At 42.7% G+C, this 20,408-nt stretch overlaps 1 protein-coding gene across 4 annotated transcripts; it reads left to right on the top strand.

Moving 5' to 3' along the window:
- The first annotated feature begins 3,970 nt into the window (after window positions 1-3,970).
- On the top strand, window positions 3,971-14,066 carry ZNF852 (zinc finger protein 852). 4 transcript variants are annotated; one of them, XM_040637041.1, is made up of 4 exons: window positions 3,971-4,081; window positions 9,673-9,764; window positions 10,082-10,208; window positions 12,133-14,063. In XM_040637041.1, the coding sequence occupies exons 2-4, from the start codon at window positions 9,750-9,752 to the stop codon at window positions 13,587-13,589; spliced, it is 1,599 nt and encodes a 532-aa protein (XP_040492975.1). In that variant the 5' UTR covers window positions 3,971-4,081; window positions 9,673-9,749; the 3' UTR covers window positions 13,590-14,063. The 4 variants fall into 4 exon arrangements, with proteins under 4 accessions (XP_040492975.1, XP_040492976.1, XP_040492974.1 ...); XM_040637042.1 differs by having other exon boundaries at window positions 4,000-4,077; window positions 10,042-10,208; window positions 12,133-14,065; XM_040637040.1 differs by having other exon boundaries at window positions 4,001-4,077; window positions 12,136-14,064.
- The last annotated feature ends 6,342 nt before the right edge of the window (window positions 14,067-20,408 follow it).

The raw sequence follows: 20,408 nt of genomic DNA, 5'->3' as shown, positions 1-20,408 counted from the left end.
TTTCACTTATATGTGAAATTTAAGTCATGAAGCAGATGAACATAGGGGAAGGGAGGGAAAAACAAAATAAGATGAAATCAGAGAGAGATAAGAAATATATCAGACTGCTAACTATAGGAAATAAACTGAGGGCTGCTGGAGGGGAGGTGGGTGGAGGGATGGGGCAACTGAGTGATGGGCAATGATGTAATGAACACTCATGTTATGTGCAACTGATGAATCACTGAACTCTACCTCTGAACCTCATAATACACTATATGTTAAATAAATGACTTTAAATTTTAAAAAGAAGAAAAAGAAAAATCCCCCTGTACATTCTCACCATCACGTTCTTATGATTTTCTACACATAAACTGCCCCTGGCCTAGAACTGCAAATTTCTCCACATGCACCCACCTCAGCAAAGCATTTAGAACTACCCTTTATTTTAGAACACGGAGTTACCTCCAGTCCTGTCCATGTTGCAGCAAATGTTGAGAAATCGTTCTTTTTTTTTTTTAAAGATTTTATTTATTTATTTGACAGAGATAGAGACAGCCAGCAAGAGAGGGAACACAAGCAGGGGGAGTGGGAGAGGAAGAGGCAGGCTCATAGCCGAGGAGCCTGATGTGCGGCTCGATCCCATAACGCCGGGAATCACGCCCTGAGCTGAAGGCAGAGGCTTAACCGCTGTGCCACCCAGGCGCCCCGAGAAATCGTTCTTTTTGATGGCTGAGTAATATTCCATTGTATATATGGACCACATCTTCTTAATCCAGGAGGAGATAATGCTAAGCTAAATAAGTCAAGCAGAGAAAGACAATTATCATATGGTTTCACTCATTTATGGAACATAAGAAGTAGGAAGATCGGTAGGAGAAGAAAGGGAAGAAGAAAGGGGGGGTAAAGAGTAGGGGGAAAGAACCATCAGAGACTATGGACTTTGGGAAACAAACTGAGGGCTTCAGAGAGGAGGGAGGTGGGGGAATGGGATAGGCTGGTGATAGGTATTAAGGAGGGCACATATTGCATGGTGCACTTGGTGTTATATGCAAGTAACGAATCATGGAACTTTCCATCAAAAACTAGGGATGTACTGTATGGTGACTAACATAATATAATAAAAAAATATTATAAAGGAAAAAAGTTCTGGAAATTGACAGTGGTGATGGTTGCAAGCATTGTGAATATACTTAATACCACTCAATTGTACACTTACCAAAATGTTCAATTTCGTATGCTATATATTTCCACAGTTAATACAGTCTCTTAATTAAAATAATATGCATTTAAAAAAAAGAACAGGAAGTTACCTTCCCAAGTGCAGTGAAAGCCTAACTGATCCAAGGCTTAACCGGGCAAATGAAAAATCCCAGTGAATAAATTCATTAATAATAATACTTTCATGGGAAGAGTGGTTGCCCTAGCAGGGTTATTATTTCTGTGGCAGTTTTGAGGAAAAACATATTTCTTGGGCTTATGAATGCCTACACGGCTGGCACTTAATCAGACAGTGCCTTTGGGTTATCTAATCGTCCGCCTAACTGCCCACAATCAAACTGAGACATCTCACGGGCCAATTTCCCTCAACTTGCATTATTGAAACAAATGGGAATTGCCAGAAGGCATTCAAGATTCAGAATTTGCTTCTTTTGGCAGATCCTCACTCCCCCGCTGGGAGCAAGTGCAAATGAGGCTATGACCATGAAACTATTTCTCTTGAGGATATTGCAGAATCTACTGTTGAAGCAGTAACTGCCCAGCAAAATCCCTAAACTCTCTGGTGAAAGTTGTTCCTGATACTAGCATAGTCCTTCATTATCTTTCAGTTGAGCAGGGAGGTAGGCGATGTGCTGTGGCCAACACCACCTGTTGCACTTGGATGAATTCTTCTAGGGAAATGGAGTCTCAGCTGCATGAGACCACCGACCCAGCCAATTGGTTTAAGAAAGCGACTCCTTCAGTAGGGTCTTTCTCTGATTTATTTGACCCTGACTGGTTTGAGTCTTGAGGACCATGACGACTCCAAAGTGCACTCCAGACATTGGGAATCATTCTACCTATAGTAATCATAGTAGTCCCCCTGGTGCACTTTGTTCACTCAAAACTTTAAATGCATGCTTCATCCACTAACCACCAAGGAGTCATCTCCCTAATATTATAATGTCAGAAAAGTTACAAAGAGAATAACCAATTTAAAGAATGTGAACCTGACATCGTGGCCTAAGATTACCACACAGAGATTCAGCAAAAACTGTGAGAATTCTAGAGTAGTAGCTGGGAGTAGTGCTAATGCCTTATTTTTGCTCATGTCTCTCACTTAGGCCAAGAGTCTGATTTAAATGGGGTAGCTGTTAAAGACAAGACAAGAACACCAAAATGGAGTTGCTTATGCTACTCCCCACATCATCAAAATGAGCTAACTCACTTAGTTTTGGTGACTTACTTGCATGTTGGTCTCCCAGACATGGAATCTGCAACCAATCTGTCAAAGAACAAACTTCAAATTTTAAAGATCTTATTGGCTTCATTCAGTGACTCATAAATCAGGCAGCACCCAGTCTAGCAGATAGAAAGAAGCTTCAGAGAGTTATACAAGGCAATACATTTTATAGACAAAAGGGAGCAAGAAGAAGGATGTTACACTAGACAAAAAGGTAGATTGGTTATTAGGCTACTTTCTTTATAAGGGATGGCAGGGTTTTTATCAGGTGGATTACCTAGACCTAATGCTGATCAGGAAATTCCTGATTGACTTAAGATTCCATTTCTGGGACCAAAACTGTAACTAAGTTCCAGTTTGGTGACAGGAGGAGTAGAAGAAGAAAGGGGCCAGGAAGGGTTGACCACTCTGACTCCATCTTGCAACAGCCACTGTTTTGGGGAGTCCTTAGAAGAGCAGACATTTTTGGAATCATGATAAGCATCTTGAGGTTTAGACACTTGAAAAGTTACCCCATCTCACAATACTGAGTAAAAAGGTCAACCAATCACTGAGCAACCCATAAAAACCGAATTTTTCCTCCAGTGTGGTTTTAAGCTTAAAAATACCACCTCCTGGTCCTCTTCAGAAAGGCACATCAACTGAGTTGGGTTGCCCTTCCTGGTTTGCAAACCTAAATAAAGATTTGTCTCCTTTTCCTTCCTCATGGATCACTCCTGAAGTTTTTTTGTTTCTTGTTTGTTTTGGTTTGTTTTGGTTTGGTTTTTCTTAGCATGCGACCCATTTTGGGCCTGTTGTCTTTAACAAGTCAATCAAGATTTTCCTGATTATCCTGAGTTGGGTATCTGCATCAATGCTAACCCCCATAAGCAAAGTCACATTGCAATAACCAGTCTACCCTTTCGCCTAATATAATCTTTTTTTCCTGTTCCCTTCTGCCTGTGAAATCGCTTAGCCTTGTATAGTTCTTCCAGCTCCTTTCTTTCTATCTGCTAGACTGGATGCTGCCCGATTGGTGAACTGCTGAAGAAAAGCCAGTAAGATCTTTAAAATGTACTCAGTTGAATTGTTCGGGAGAAACAACTGGAAGCCAGGGGAGGTACGGTTTTGTGTGCCTGTTTGGAAATCAGCAAGTACCCCTAGATGTGGTGGTGATGAGGGAAGAGGTCCTCCTGAGTAACGAGTGGCTCCCCATAACAGCTCTCCCTTTGGCCAGAACCAGTCAGCTAGAACTTAGTGCTCCCTATTTTGACCCCTAGTTTTGGATCCCATCCTTCCCTGGGGGAGGGGTGCGCGAAGGGGGGAGCACTGGAGCTACAGGGCACACACCTTGGAAAGGATGTGGTCAAATTTGGGAAGGCCCATAGAGCTCTGGACCCTGACAGGGCATTGGCCAGTGGAGGGCAGGCGGTGGGGCGGGAGGCGCGGGGCGGGGCGGGGGTTGTGGGGGACCAGCCAGGCACGCGCTCACAAGCCCGCTGCGGCACTGGCGCCAAGGAGAAGCCGAGACGCTGGCCCTCCCAGCTTCCTAGAGAGGCCGCCGAGGCTGGGGCGGCGGGCGCGTCGTGACGCGGGCCAACGGAGAGACCGGCGCGGGGCGGAGGGCCCTGGGCAGATGGTGTGGCCGGAGGGAATGACTGCCGTGGGCTTAGAGAGTCGGTGAGGGGCCGGCGGGGCGCGGGGGCGTCGGGGCCGCTGGCCAGCGCAGGGTTCGGGAGGGCGACGGGGGCGTTCGGCCCTCCCGGGCTGAGTAAGGGGCAGGGCGCCGGCTGAGGCCGGGCCCGGAGGCCTGCGCCCTGGGCGGGTGGTCTAGCCGGGGATCCGGTGCCGGCCTCCGTGAGGGCGCGTACCTGGAAGTGCTTTGCAGCCCGGGGCAGAGAGAGGTGGGAGTGACGGCTTTTGCGCTTTATCCTTTTCCCAACTATGCAAACAAAGCGTACTTGTTACGGACAATTAGATGACGGATGAGTGCCAGAAAAGCAAGAGTGACCGCAATCCACAAATAGTGTCGTCTGGATGCTTCCTGACACTTTAAAATTCGTTCATAATTGTGCACTCACACACACACACACACACACACACACACACACACACACACACACACTCTTACCTGGCAGGGGAGATACCATGATCTCGAACGAAATGGGATCATACCATCATTGCTTTAAAAAACTTCTTTTGGTATTATCGTGATACAGAAATACTGCGCTAAGATATACAAAATAGGTACCGTAGGACACAATAAAATTTGCCATTTTAACCATTTTAAAGTGTGGCATCATTCAGTGGCATTAAGTATGTTCATACTCTTGCTTCTTGAAAATTACAGTACTTTGAACCGGTGGAATGCATTTGTTCACATGGTGGTCAAAATTGGTGCCAGCATTATGGCATTACTAAGACATATTTCTGAGAGTATAATGAAAAAAAAATTTTCGTTAGCAGTTTATTTTCCATAGTACACATTACATAAAGCTGTAAATGCTCAGCAAGTGACGTTTGTGCAGAAAAATAGCAAAGTCTTGTTTATTAGGACGATTGTCTCTTTTCAAAATGAAAGCGAGGTATATAAAAAAGGTAGTTTTTATTTTTGTAATATATCTTTTACAGATTTTATTTTAATAAAGGAGTTTTTAAACAGAAGGTACAGCTCTAATTTAAAACCACTGTACTAGGCCTCGGAAATCAGAGAATGGTCTTCTAGGTTAAAAGTGGTGGCCAGGAAAGAACAGCATCCTGTTTCAAACTGTAGTTCAAGAGTGAAAACTCATTATTAGTATTAGGTACGTTATTTGCAGGGAAATGTCAGCGAGTGGTTTTAGTTGTAATTTGTTGAAGGAATTTCAGAGGACTTACATCTGTTTACACATGTATGTATCTGTGTGTATTGAGGCTCTGATCAGTGAAGGTGCTCTTACATGTCGTGTTAATGCTGGAGAAAGGCAGACAAATTTTGGTTGAAAACTGTAATCCTTCCTATAGGTCCAAACGATGGGGATGTTTTGAAGATAAACCTCAATACATACATACAAAGGAAACTGACAAGAGCATCAAAAATACTAACTATGCCACTTTAAGTTTCTGTGGCTCCTAGTGTCCAGGAAGTCTTAGTGCATAAGCATTCTGTGATATTGGTGAGTTGCTCTGGAGTAAATACACATAATGCATAGTGACCGTAACTTACCTTATTTGGCAGTCTTCAGGATTTTTGTATCAGAAACACTGTGAAAGAGCTCCCTCAGGTGAATTACGATGTGCTGTACAAGATTGAATTTTTGAGCTTAAGCATTTCCTTCCCTGATCTTAAAGCTTTTAACCTCCTTCCTTGTTTTATTATACTGATTTATTATATCGCTCTGGACACTGTCTAACGTACCTGTGTTTTCTTCACTTCATTGTTTGTCTTCCTATGAGCTCTGCAAGGCAGTGTTTTTGTTTTGTTTTTTGTTTTTTGGGTTTTTTTTTTTTGTTTTTTTTTTGGTCTCATTCACTACAGAGACCTTAGTGCCTGGGGCATAGTAGGTGCTCAATAGGTATTGTTAAGTTAATGAAAGAATGACTAAATTGGAGATAAGAATGACAGTATTTGGTATCTTTTTCGATTGCCAAGTTAATTTTTAAGCTAAAAAAAAAATCAGAAAGAAAGCCTTAACATGCTTCCTCGATTCAAAAAATCTTTTTCTTTTGAGTAATTGTGGACTTACAGGGGTTGCAGAAATTGTACACAGTTCCCTTATAGTCTTTACTCAGTTTTCCTAAAGTTAACATCTTGCATAACCATAGTACCGTCATCAAACTTAAGAAATCTATAGTGGCACGGTACTGTTAATTAAACTGCTGACTTTAATTTAGAGTTCATCATTTTCTCACTAGTGACCTTTTCCTGTTCCGGGATCCAATCCAGAATGCCTCGTTCCATTTAGTTGTCATGTCTCCTTGTTTTCCTTTAGTATGTGACAGTCTCTCCATCTTTCCTTGTTTTTCGTGACCTCGATGCTTTCGAAGTATGGTGTGCTGGTATGTTAGAAAACCTCTCACTTTGGTTTTGTCAGACGTTTTCTCCTGCTTCGAGTGAGGATGGTGTCGATATGTCTTATTACTGTTGATATTAATTTTGATCTAGTGGTGTCTGCCACGTGTCACCACTGTAAAGATACTGTCTTTCCCTTTGTAACTAGTGATTATTTGGGGGAAGATACTTTGAGACCTTGTGTAACAATATCCTGTTCTTCCTTACTTTCACTCACTAATTAGCCTTCCTGGTGGCTCTTATTAGTGTAGTGGTCTAATGGTGACTTTCATTTCTGTTATTCCCTCTGCAGTTATTAATTGGAATACTTTCTGAGGAAGAGTCATGCCTTGTTTTCCTTTGTTTTATTTATTCAGTTAGTTATATCAGGGTGTGATGTTGGGTATGTATTCTTTGAGCTGTGATGCAGTGCTGATATTACTTATTTTGTTGCTTAAATTATTCTGGCCTTGGCCGTTGGGAGCTCTTTGCAGTTGGCTCCTGTTTCCCCTTGAAGTGCCCACATCCTTTTTGGTGTCTTTCCCTGACTTTCCGGCACCACAGAAGACTCACGTTGTTGTATCTTCCCTTTCCCAGCCCTGGAGACCACCACTTCTCCAAGGAGCCCTAGTTCCGTTTATTGGAGAATGGTATGGAGAAACCAAGTTTTGGGCGCTAGGTTTGAGCTCATTTCTTAATTGATATATTTGTTTAAGTATAATGTAACATTCCAATTATGTACTGGAAGCAGTCTTTCCTGTTTCCTTACCAGTGTATAAAATAAGGCATATGTACCCTTACACTGGGAGGGAAAAGCACAAGAGTAAGAGACTGCTTAATGAGGATTTTAAAAGAAAACAAAATCACATTGTGTATGAGTTGAAGAGACAAAATGATGAAGGAAGGGAAGGAGGGCGGGAAGGAATGTCCCTGAAAAATGCCCAGATAATTGCCTGGGATGACTGAACTTTTTCTTCTGTTCTCAAAAACTAGTTGGGACATGGAGAAACCCTGAGGCATTAGGATACCTGAATTTAACCATACAGGTTCAGCTCACTGGCCCCCATGTGCTCTGGGTCTTTCATCCCGAGTCCAAAAGGCCCTGGAGGTCTTCTCTGTGTGCGTGGTTGCAGAAGCTGGACTAACCCTTTCTTCGGGTGAAGGCCTGGAATCCTTTGCCAGATTCCTGGCTTTCGCCCTCAGTTTCCTGTCAGTCTTCTCATCACCTCTGTCCGGATGCTTCACTGACCTCTTCAGACATTTCTGTAACAGCTGCTTCAGAACAGGTCCGCTTGGAGGCTTATTTTTGGTGCTAATTGCACTGTGGGTCTCCATTTCCTGAGAGAGGTCTTGCCGATTATATTTTCTGGTGGATGCGTTTCTTCTAAATATTTGTCTCTGGCCTCAAGTTCATTCTCTTTAGCCTCACTGCCAGGTTTCTGGGCACCTGAGCAGCTTTCTAGTTCTTTCATACTTTAGTTTCTTTCTCTTCTCCAGTCTGTTCTGCAAGTTTGTTGGGGAAAGTCCCTGTCCCTCTTTCTCTTGACTTTGGGCTTCCTTCTGAGCAGTTGTTTCTGCTACCTGTTTGTGCTGCTGGGGCTCAGCAAGGCTGGAGCCTGCCCCACTTGCTCCTGAAGCACCCTTTCCTGTCAGCCACCTTTTGTTGTTGCTGGTGTTCAAGTCTGTCTGTGGGCCTTCAGCCACTTAACTTTATCATTTCCGTCCTTTTCCTTTGCTTTTGTTTTCTCAAGTACTTATTCTTTTTTTCTCCCCTAGTTTTCACAGCAAGGCTTCATTTCTCTGCGAACTTCAGCAGACTCCTCAGCGTGCATGATCCTTTCCTTTACTTGACTCTCATGCCCTGAGAGCAAGAGTGTCATTTCTGTTAGCTGGATGGCAGCGTGCTTTCCGGTGTGAGCCTCTTTCCGTCTGTGTTTAGTCATTATTTTTTTGTCTGTCCTGATAGCATTGGCCGCGTCTGGAAGATGTCGAATAGGTATTGGTTTATAACAAAGAGCGGATGGCTTCTGGGTGAAGGTAGTGGTTTCTTTAAGTGTACTTAGTGATGGTGGGAGATGGAGGGTGGTTTCAGGGGAGGATGAGCATCATTTATGACTGTGGTGCACTGAGTTATGAGGACACGATGTAACAGGTGCCAGGTTATGGTATGTATATAATATTTGTATATGGTCTGCAGTAGTGGTCCAACTTTATTCTTTTTGTATGCACATCTAGTTGTTCTAGCACTTGTTGAATAGTCTGTTCTTCTCCTTTCGGTCGTCTTGGGACTTTATTCAAAATTAAGTAATTATGAATATATGGGTTTATCCCTTATTTCTTATTCTGTTAGTGTCTCTGTGTCTGGTCTTATGTCAGCACTACACTACATTGATGACTGCTGCTTAGTAAAGTAAATCTTGAGACAGTGGACTTATTAGCCCTTCAGCTTATTTTTTCCCAATATTCTCTGAGCTAGAACTCCTTCATTTTCCATATGAATCTTATTATGAATTTGTCTTTTTCAAAAAAAACCAGTTGGAAATTTGATAGACATCATGGTGGAAATAAACCTTACTAGGGGCCTATATATGGATGTGAGTTTAAGGAAAGAGAGGGAATGAGAGATGCCTGGAATCATTGAGAGAACTTGGGAAGTCAGGAAAGGAAGTTGGTAAGAACGTCCATTTTTTACTCTGAATTTAAAGTGGTGAGGGACACCGAAATGGAACGTCCAGTAGGCCACTGAAAGTCTGTAATAGGAGTCTAGAAGAGAGCTGGAACTGGGAAAGCAGCATTAGAGCATTGAGAGGCAGGGAGATCTCTGACAGAGCAAAAAGCGTTGCTCTGAGGCCCAAGCGCCTGCAGCGTCCATAATGAGAAGCCAAGAGAAGGAAGAGAAATCGGGAATGATGGGCCAGAAATGTGAGGGGCAAACAGGCTGGGCTTACGCTAGGGGAGCCATGGGGAGAGAAAGTGGGCAGAAGTATAGCTTCCTTCAGAGAGTTTGAAGCGAGTGAGGGCTGGGAGGAATGGCCAGTTCTCAGTTGGACCAGGGAACCCTCTGCACCCTCAGAATAACACCTGCATGGAAAATTCACAGCACAGTCAGAATAACACCTGTATGGAAGAGGAATGAGGCAGTGTGTGGAGCTGCCTGGTTCTCTTGAACCCACTCACTGGGATACAGACCTTATTGGAGCTGAGGCAGGACTTGTTCTCACAGCTCTCTTTCCTTCTTCAGGTCAGTGTGCTTCCTGGGTGCCTTCCCTTTCCCAGGCTGGGAAGTCAGGAGACCAGGCAGCGGCAGCTGCGCTTCAGATGGTCAGGCCCCAGGTGAGCTGAACTCTGTCTTCCCTGGGTTCCCAGGTCTGTGGCCTGGGAATAGCTAGCGCTCATCTCCAGAGTTCTGGCCAATTCTGAGATTAATCCTGTGGTTTCCCTGCCTCATTGCTTCCTCTGGAATTGGGCCCTGCTTGCTGAGTTCATGGATTCTTTCTGGCCCTGGACTTGTCCTTTTAGATGTGTCATCCCAGCTTTTCTCCCTCCCTCACCCCTTTACCCACCAGGGCCCCGCCTGGGCTCTTGGTACCCTGATGTGTCTTCCCTTCAGGCCCGGAATATCCCTGAGCAATAGAAGTTTGTCATTCCAGGGATCTGCGGCGTACCAGTTCCTGTCTGTGGACTATACTGAGAGGAAGTGGAAAGGTCCGGCCCTCAGTCAGAGAGCCGTGCACCAGAGCATCATGCCGGGAAATTATTGCAGCATGGCCTCTTTGGGTAATGATTCTGTTCCCCAGTATTACAGTCTGCATTCTTTTCTTTACATTTTCTTTGTTATATTCTTTTTTTTTCAACTTTTTTATTATAAAAAGGTGCAAACATGAGACAAAGTAGAGAGAATACTGTAATGAACCTCTGTGCGCCCGTCACTCAGCCTTAAGTTATCAACATTGTCTTTACTCCATTGTTAATTGACCTAAGGTGGTTTGGTTAGAATTTGTAGTTGTAAGGAATAGGGAGCCGCTCACATTGTTGTAAGTACTGAGCTGTGTTACTTATAATAAGGCTGAAGGAATGGAAACCCTGATCTGATCAGACCCACCAGCTAGACCATCCTTTGGGAAACAGGGCCTTCAGCAAAAACAGCAAGTAATTTTTATGCCAGGAAACGTAAGGCGTTGCTCCCTGCATATCTGTTTTGTCCTCCCACTGCTACCCATTTTCTTCACTCTGAATCTTTTGTCCCCTCATAGCTGCTGCTTTATTAGACTTTCCGTTCCCACATACTTTCTGCATGCTATGGCTCCTAATGGCTTGGCTTCTCTCCATGCCTCATTTCAGTTTAGAGCTCCTTCTTGTTTTAGTTTTCTTTATTTTGCCCTATTTCCAGCTCAGAATTTACTTAGAGAGGGACTCCAAGGGTGGTTCAGCCACTAAGTCTAATCTTTGTTTGGGCAGAACTTTGCCCCTCGTCACAGCAGAGGCTGAGGTGTAACATACAGAGAAGCTACGCTTCGGCCTGGTGCCCTGGTCTAGTCAGTTGTGGTCTGAGATGTATTGAGACCAGTTACTTGGCACAAAGCATGGCTGCCTCAGCTTCCCCTTTGGGAAAGACTGAGGCAGCACATCTTCCTGGAAAGGGGTGTTTTCAGGGCAGGTTCTTTGGTTGGCAAGTCTAAGACAGTAGCCAACTCTGGAGAGGGTGGGTGGGCTTAGGCATCCAGGAACCTCTATAACTTTTCATGTGCTAAAATGCCATGATGGCTTGTGGCCCTGGTTAAGATATGATTCAAAGGAACCAATAGTTTTGTGTTTAGACATGACTGATTGCTTGCTACTTCCACCTTTTCCAAAGTCAAAAGGAAATATTCAATTGTTCAGTTTCCTATGATTGCAGATTATCAAGATACCAAAGACATACTTTGATTCATATTTCAATTATCGATCCCTTTCTTAATTTTTACTGGAATGTAGTACTTGCAAGTACTGCCTTCTACCAGTCTAGTGTGCCAGAGACTATGGGAATCCCTGCTTCTAGAGCTCTGCCATCCCTTCCAGTACTTTCCCCCAGCATTTCTGAACCTGTGACTTCTCTGCATCTTGTCACTGTCCTCACATATGAGAATCAGTTTTTTGGTACGTTTTTTCCTATTTGTGTTTGCACATACCGTTTCTCATATTTGATTTGAAGTATTTGCTTCTCCTCTCCCTCTCCCTAGTATCTTTACTGGGAACCGTGGAACCATATGATTTTATGCATTTGCTTCTCCTCTCCCTCTCCCTAGTATCTTTACTGGGAACCGTGGAACCATACAGTGTCTTGGTTGGAAAGGATGTTAGAGTTCATCATTTTACTAAGTGACTTCTGTAAGATCATACCACCTTTACAGTCTGCTCTCTTGCCTTCCAGTTGCTCTTTTTAATTGGACAATTAAGTGGAGCAATTAAGAGCTGTCAGGACAGAGCTCTGTCCTGATAGCTCTTCTTCCACCTTCCCCCACTGACCATTTTTCCCGTCTTTGTCTTTCTGTCCATGAGGAGAAGCTTGAGCTATTTCCCATCTTTCTTTTGTTCTTAATGTGTCATCTCTTAGTGTGTCCCCTAATGGGAAGGTTTTTTCAGCTCCATAGACTGCTGATGATTCTGTTTCGTCAGCGGGACAAGAAATGAATAGAAGTTGTTTTCTTCTTCCTTTTGGCAGCAGGTGAGACTAGGATGCGGCGTTCAGAGTTGCCTGCAAAGCAGGAAGTTTCTAAAGGACCGGCGTCATGTGATGGGACATCAAGAGGCGTCCGTGGAGTGGTTTCTGAGGAACCAGAGACAGGAGTATCTTCCTGTGAAGGTACTTTAGAGAAGCTGAAAGGGCAACCCTCAGATGAAGAAGGGAGCCGACCGGAAAGTGATTTCTTCAGAATAACACACGAGGATAAAGATAAATCCACAAAAGATGGATGTGATGAATATAATGAACTTGGGAAATATCCAGATCTGTCCTCTAGTGCTGCAGAACATGAAGGAGTTCTGAAGGGACAGAAATTTTATCAATGTGATGAATGTGGTAAAGCTTTCAATTGGAGTTCACACCTCATTGGGCATCAGAGAATTCACACTGGAGAGAAACCCTATGAGTGTAATGAATGTGGTAAGACCTTCAGGCAGACCTCTCAGCTCATAGTTCATCTCAGAACCCACACAGGGGAAAAGCCCTATGAGTGTGGTGAGTGTGGAAAGACTTACCGACACAGCTCCCATCTTATTCAACACCAGAGACTCCATAATGGTGAGAAACCATATAAATGTAATGAATGTGGAAAAGCTTTCAATGAGAGTTCCAAACTTTTTGACCACCAGAGAACACATACTGGGGAGAAACCTTATGAGTGCAATGAGTGTGGGGCTGCCTTTAGTCGCAGTAAAAATCTCGTCCGACATCAGGTGCTTCACACCGGCAAAAAACCTTACAAGTGTAGTGAGTGTGGGAAAGCTTTCTGTTCTAATAGAAATCTTATTGACCATCAGAGGATCCATACTGGGGAGAAGCCTTATGAGTGTAATGAATGTGGCAAGTCCTTTAGTCGGAATAAATGTCTTGTTCGACACCAGAGCCTCCACACTGGGCAAAAGCCATATAGATGTAGCGAGTGTGGGAAAGCCTTCAGTCAGATCTCTCAACTTGTTGACCATGAGCGAATTCATACTGGAGAAAAACCTTTTGAATGTAGTGTGTGTGGTAAGGCATTCAGTCTGAGTAAGTGTCTTATTCGACATCAGAGACTTCACACAGGTGAAAAGCCCTATAAATGCAACGAGTGTGGAAAATCCTTCAATCAGAACTCATACCTGATTATACACCAGAGAATTCACACTGGTGAGAAGCCTTATGAATGTAATAAGTGTGGGAAGGTCTTCAGTCATAATTCTAGCCTTATGGTTCATCAGAGAACCCATACTGGGGAGAAACCCTATAAATGTAGTGATTGTGGGAAAGCCTTTAGTGACAGCTCACAGCTCACTGTGCACCAGAGAGTTCACACAGGAGAGAAACCCTATGAATGTATTGAGTGTGGGAAAGCCTTCAGTCAGCGTTCCACTTTTAACCACCACCAGCGAACTCACACTGGAGAGAGGCATTCAGCTCTGGCTCACACAGTTTGTTAAGACATGATTCTCTAAGACAGAGCAAGATATTTTGAGTTAATATTTCTTTGTAAGAAAAATACCCTGATTTCCTCTTAGAATCACTAATCAACGAGTGCCATTCTGTGCATTCTTTCTGCTGGGTCATGAAGGTGGAGAGTTACAGGGCCATCCTTCCCTACTATGAGGGAAGTAAGGATTACACATTTCTCATAGGTTCCCTCCCTACTTTTTCCTTCCTTCCCTTCCTTCCTTCTCTTTCTCTTTTTTGTTTAAAAGTGTATCTCTGGTTTTAGTTATGAATCCCATAATCGAATTCTGTGCTTTTCAAGGACAGTAATTATATGCTTCCTTCCTTTCCAGCTAATCAATTTCACATTTGCATAAAGTCATTCTCCAATGCTCTGATTCTTTCCTTTTTTTTTTTTTAAGATTTTATTTTATTTATATGACAGAGAGACAGCCAGCGAGAGAGGGAACCCAAGCATGGGGAGTGGGAGAGGAAGAAGCAGGCTCATAGTGGAGGAGCCTGATGTGGGGCTCGATCCCAGAATGCCGGGATCATGCCCTGAGCCGAAGGCAGACGCTTAACTGCTGTGCCACCCAGGCGCCCCTGATTCTTTCTTTTTAAGATTTTATTTTATTTATATGACAGAGAGACAGCCAGCGAGAGAGGGAACCCAAGCATGGGGAGTGGGAGAGGAAGAAGCAGGCTCATAGTGGAGGAGCCTGATGTGGGGCTCGATCCCAGAATGCCGGGATCATGCCCTGAGCCGAAGGCAGACGCTTAACTGCTGTGCCACCCAGGCGCCCCTGATTCTTTCCTGTCTTGGATGTGGCCTTTTAAAAAGTTTTATTATAATCTAGATCCTCATCATTTGTATTCCCTATCTAGAAAAACCTTTTCTTCTTCCCGTTTGCTAATCTTTGTCCCTCAGACCCTTTATGATCCAGCTCATCTCAAACTTTCTTCTTGAAATGCTTTGTTCTTCCTCCTGAACTTATGTTGATTTGATCTCAGTGCTCCAAATTAGTCTGTACTACAATTTGCAGTTTTTATTATTGCATTCAGAACAGTTGTCAAGGCATAGGTGTATACTTTCATACCAACTTAATGTAGGCTTTTTGAGGTTGGGTATCTTATTTCTTTTAGCATATAGATAATTATTTTTATATGCTAGTTATTAATAAATAATTTTTTAAAACTCACCTTTCCAATTCAACCATTCTTAAACTGGGCGTGAACTCCCCATCTACCACTGGACCTAAGACTTTTAAAGATGGATATCATAGGATACCACAGATAACGGCCTCATTCATATCTTTATATATTTCTCTGGGAGTTTTAGTGCTGTTACCTCAGCCTCAAAGAACTGACGATTTGTGCTTGAGCATGCCTCCATGCGTGTGTGTGTCTAGGTTTTGGAGTCAGCAGTTATTCCACCAATAGTACTTTTCCCTGCTTTCTGTGATTGGAACTCACAGTGACTCTGATTTCCTTACCATGTAGTTCAATGTACCTGTAACTACCATCTAATATCAAGGTGAGAGGAGTACACTTAATTATTGTAATTATCTTCTGGGCCATCTTCTATGAGACATTAGCTCAAACACCTTATCCCTTCCACCATTGCAGGAATGCCCCAGTGTTAGGAGCCTTTGCCTCTGGTGTGTGCTCCTTTTCTCTTAGCAGGACAGTAGGATTGACAATGTGGAAGAGAAGGAGGTTAGAGGGGCAGTGCCAGATTATGTAAGCCTTGCAGGGGAGAGATTATTGTGAGCCTTGATTTATATCTGAGACAATGGGGAGGAAAGGGAAGAGAATTGAGGCTCAAAAAAATAATTAGATATGATTGGGGGGAGGGGCATCTCAGAAAATATTAAAATGTTACTGGGGAGATCTGTAAAAACTATTGAACCAAGGATACAGCTAGAAATTTGCCATTGTTAAGTAAGTGTTTTAAATTTCTGTTTTCAGATATATTTTTGCAGTTTGTTTCCCTTTTCCTTTACAAAATCTGCAGATAGGACCTTCTTTAAAGGGTTTTTATCCTGGGAGCACCCAGATCCTGAGAAGGAGCCCAAGCCCATTGGCCTATGCCTCCACTGTGAGTTGCACATTACTGGTCATGTCTTCAGTAGAACCCCTTGCCTTTTGTATGCTATAATTTTACCTTCTGTTTGTTGTTTGCTTATCCTCTTACCACCATGAATCTGGAGGGGAAGAGCCAGCACTATTCATAAGTATATTACCCCCCACGACCAGTCTGGTGTACACGTTCAGTAGGAATGGATGTCCTTACTTCCCTGAAAAGTACTCAGGCTCTTGCATGGAAGAAAATGGGCTATATATGAAAGCCACACCTCAATTTCTATTGGTTATTGCTAGTATTTTAAAAAAGTATTGAGTTTTAAAAATTTTATCTGGATCCAATTGCCTTGCTAAATTATTTTTAGTTTTAATAGTTTTTTAGTTTTATTTCCTAGTTTTTCTAAGTATACAATAAATAATGGGTAGTATTCTCTTCATTTGTAGTCCATATTCACTTAAGTTGTGTGTTAGCAAAACTATTTTTTTATGCTTTACTTTTGTGTTTTAGAAATCTATTAAAGAGGGTTTAAACAGGAAAAATTATTCCAACCAAAAAAAAAAAAAATTTCCTTAGAGACTTCTGTTTTGCCATTATACCTCACTGTAAGATTAAAAACCACCCCAGAAAGGTGGGGCTGGACTCTAAATCATCTATTGTTGTGTATGTATTTCCAGATTCTTTTTTTTTTTTTTTGATGTTATGTTAGTCACCATAGAGTACATCATTAGTTTTTGATGTAGTGTTCCATGATTCATTGTTTGCCTATAACACCCAGTGCTCCATGCAATACATGCCCTCCTTAATACCCATCACCAGCCTAGCCCAATCCCCCACCCTCCCCCTCCGAAAACCCTCAGTTTGTTTCCCAGAGTCCATAGTCTCTCATGGTTCATTACCCCTTCTGTTTACCTGCCTTCGTTCTTCCCTTCCTTCTCCTACCAATCTCCCTGCTATTCCTTATGTTCCATAAATGAGTGAAACCATATGATAATTGACTTTCTCTGCTTGACTTATTTCACTAGCATAATCTCCAGTCCCATCCATGTTGCTACAAATGGTGTGTAATCGTTCTTTCTGATGGCTGAGTAATATTCCATTGTATATATGGACCACATCCTCTTCATCCAGTCATCTGTTGAAGGGCATCTCGGCTCCTTCCACAGTTTAGCTATTGTGGACAATGCTGCTATGAACATTGGGGTGCATATGGCCCTTCTCTTCACTACGTCTGTATTTTTGGGGTAAATACCCAGTAGTGCAATGGCTGGGTCATAGGGTAGCTCAATTTTTAAATTTTTGAGGGACCTGCACCCTGTTTTCCAAAGTGGCTTTACCAACTTGCATTCCCACCAACAGCGTAAGAGGGTTCCCCTTATTCCACATCCTCTCCAACATTTGTCGATTCTTTCCTTTTCAATTTTTGCCATTCTAACTGGCATAAGGTGGTATCTCAATGTGGTTTTGATTTGAATTTCCCTGATGGCTAATGATTTTGAACACTTTTCATGTGTCTGTTAGCCATTTGTCTGTCTTCATTGGAAAAGTGTCTGTTCATATCTTCTGCGCATTTTTTGATTTGATTAGTTGAGCAAAACTGTTTAAAAATTTTTTTTGTATAGTGGACAACAGATTTTCTTGCATTCTAAAAATCAAGTTTATTGAGTCATGAAATATGTTTAACAACTGCATCTATTTAAAGTATATGATTGAATGAGTTTTGATCAATAGCTCCATGCAGGAAACCATCACCCTGATCAAAATACAGAACATTTCATCATCCCCAAAGAGTCCTCTTGTAGTGCATTCTTGCACTGGCTCCAGTCCCAGGCAACTACTGATCTGCTTTTTGTCACTGTAGATTTGTTTGCATTTTCTAGAATTTTATAAAAATGGGTATATCTCTCTTGTTAAACAAAGCCAGGCAAGGTGATCCAGTATCTGTTAGGGTTCCCCACCTGGGCTTCCCCATCTATGAAGGCCTGAGGGAGTGGGTATGAGTGGGGCCACCAGGACACTGTAGGCTGTTGGAATTCTTGAGAAAAGTTTGTTAAGAAGGGTCTGGATGGTACTGGCACCTTAAGGTAGAAAGAACTAGGAAATCGAAGTAAATCTGGGAAGACAGGAGGATATCTAGTAATGATAACTGAGTCATATCTATCTGTCTACAAAATTCCTGGAACAAAGACGAAACATGTAATGAGGCAATCAATCATATGTTGATATAGTAACCAGGGAGCTTGGGAAGGAGGCAGAGTAGGAGGACACTAAACTCACCACATTTTCAACTAGATACTATTGACATCCAAGTCAATAAACTAGAGAGCAATCTGAAGGCTAGAGAACACATCCACAACTAAAAATAGAGAAGCTGCATCTGAAAGTTTAGGATGGTCAGAAAGGTAGATGGAGACTACCTGCAGGAGGGAGGGAACTGCACACACACAGAGGGCAGAGAAATGGGCCCTTGTACCAGGGAGCTCACATGGGAAAGACTAATCCCCATAGCATTTGGCTTTAAGAACCAGAAGGGCTGAATTTTGTGTTTGTGAAACCAGTGAGACTTGGAATGAAGAGCTTTGGAGGTAAGCTGATTAAATACTGGGCAAGCTGGGAGGCCACGTGATAGCTGGGTTGCTGCCCTTAAAGAGACAGCAGACTGTGCAGAGAGGAACATAAAAGCAGTTTATACAACACCAGTGGCAAACAGGAGACAGATCTGTTCATACTGACTTCAGAGTGTTTGGGGGACTATGAAAATGAAGGACCTGACAGGTGTCATTTTCCTCCACTACCCCCTGGGGGAGGTGGGGTGGCATAGACATTTGTTACCTAACCTGCTAGCCTCGGTCATGGACTCAGCAAATTTTGTTAAAGCTGTGTGGGCACCAAGCCAACAGCTGCACAGCTGCCACCTTGTGCCATGCATGTCTGACATGCTGTGCCCAGCTGTGTGCCACCAGCCACCCTCGTGGGTTTCGCCCAGCTGCATGTCCCCAGCCACAATCACATGCTGTGCCTGTGTGATTGGCTGTGCACCACCAGGCACAATCCTACACCACACCCAGTTGCATGCCCCAGTTGCAGTTGTGTGTCCCTAGTTGCAGTTGCAGACCTTGCACAGCCACCAGGTACACAGCTTCTGCCTAGCCTAACCACTGCATCAGGGCCAACCACCACAGCACATCCAGCTGTACATCCCTAGCCACAGAAGCACTTTAGGGGATCCTGCAAAAGACTAGTGGCCCACTGCAAGTTTTGCTAACACCACCCCGCCCCACAAGTTCCCCAGCGGGCACACACCCCACCCCCAGCCAGAGCTGGCTTGCCTGGGTTCCACTAACACCACAGAGAGCAACTACAGCCCACAACAGGCAGAGTCAGTGCAGATGAATGCACTGAAAGGAAAAGTGACAGACACAACAGCAGGGTGTAAGCAATACAAATAGGACACTCTCCTAAAGTGCCAGGTTCTGGTGAGCGGGACACAGTACTAGAGGACACTCCAGGAACTCTTCATAAAATCATTACTTTGAAGAGCAGAAGACACAGTTGACTTTCTTAACACAGAGAAACAGAACAGATACAGAGAGACAAAATGAGTAGACAGAAAGATTTATCCCAAATGAAAGAACAGGAAAAGGCCACAGCCAGAGATCTAGGCAAAACAGTTATAAGTAACATGCCTAATAGAGAATTTAAAGCAATGATCATAAGGATACTCACTAGACTTGAGAGGAGTGGAAGACATGAATGAGACCATTAAGACAAATAACAACATAGTCAAGTTGAAGAGCACAATAAATGAAATGAGAAACATGCTTGATGGAATGAACAGCAGGATAGAAGAAACAGAGGAACAAATTAGTGACCTGGAAGACAGAAAATAATCAAGCTGAACAAAAAGAATTATGCAAAACAAGAATAGACTTAGGGAATTCAGTGATTCCATCAAACATAATAACATTTGTACTATAGGAGTCCCAGAAGAAGAAAGAGAAATGGGGCAGAAAATTGACTTGAAGAAATAGTAGCAGAAAAATTCCCTAATCTGGGGAAGGAGGCACAGAGAACCCCCCAACAGAATCAACAAAAGCAGACCAACACCAAGGCATATTGTAATTAACTGCAAAATTTGGTGATACAAAATGTTAAAAGCAGCAAGACAAAAGAAGTTGTTAACTGACAAGGGAAAACCCATAAGGCTAACAGGAGATTTTTCAACAGAAACTACAAGACAGAAGAGAATGGCATGATAAAGTGCCAAATGAGAAGCCAAGATACTCTACCAGCAAGGTTATCATTCAGAATAGATGGAAAGATAAAGACTTTCCCAGGCAATCAAAAACTAAAGGTGTTCATGTCCACTAAACCACCTCTTCAAGAATTTATTATTATTTTTGGAATATTTAAGGCAAAAACATGTTTATTTTGTATTTTTCTTGAAAATCATTGTTAAACATTTCGTATATACAAAAATGTATATAATCTGAATATACAATTAAAAGTATAATAAAACAAATCCATCTTAAGCACTATCAAAATGAAGGAAAACTATGTTACCAGTGTAAGTCTCCAGCCTCCAGGTGCCCTTATTCGAACACGCACATCATATATAACCACTATCCTGCATTTATACATGTTCTTGTTTAGTAAGTGATAGGTTTTTTATTACATATGCCTAAATGTCATATTATTTAATTTTATTTTTTTAATTTTGTAAAAATGGAATCATACTTTTTTTTTTTTT

Source organism: Ursus maritimus, unplaced genomic scaffold, assembly GCF_017311325.1.
Source record: "Ursus maritimus isolate PB19 unplaced genomic scaffold, ASM1731132v1 scaffold_20, whole genome shotgun sequence".
Classification (NCBI taxonomy): domain Eukaryota; kingdom Metazoa; phylum Chordata; class Mammalia; order Carnivora; family Ursidae; genus Ursus; species Ursus maritimus.
This window is presented reverse-complemented; position numbering and strand designations above follow the sequence as displayed.

Bases quoted from the DNA above. Each gene is read 5' to 3' on its own strand.
- ZNF852 (XM_040637040.1), top strand. From the start codon at position 4,038: ATGGTGTGGCCGGAGGGAATGACTGCCGTGGGCTTAGAGA. The intron at 9,765-10,081 runs GTGAGCTGAACT...TTGTCATTCCAG, and splicing joins TTCAGATGGTCAGGCCCCAG to GGATCTGCGGCGTACCAGTT. The intron at 10,209-12,135 runs GTAATGATTCTG...TTTTGGCAGCAG, and splicing joins TTGCAGCATGGCCTCTTTGG to GTGAGACTAGGATGCGGCGT.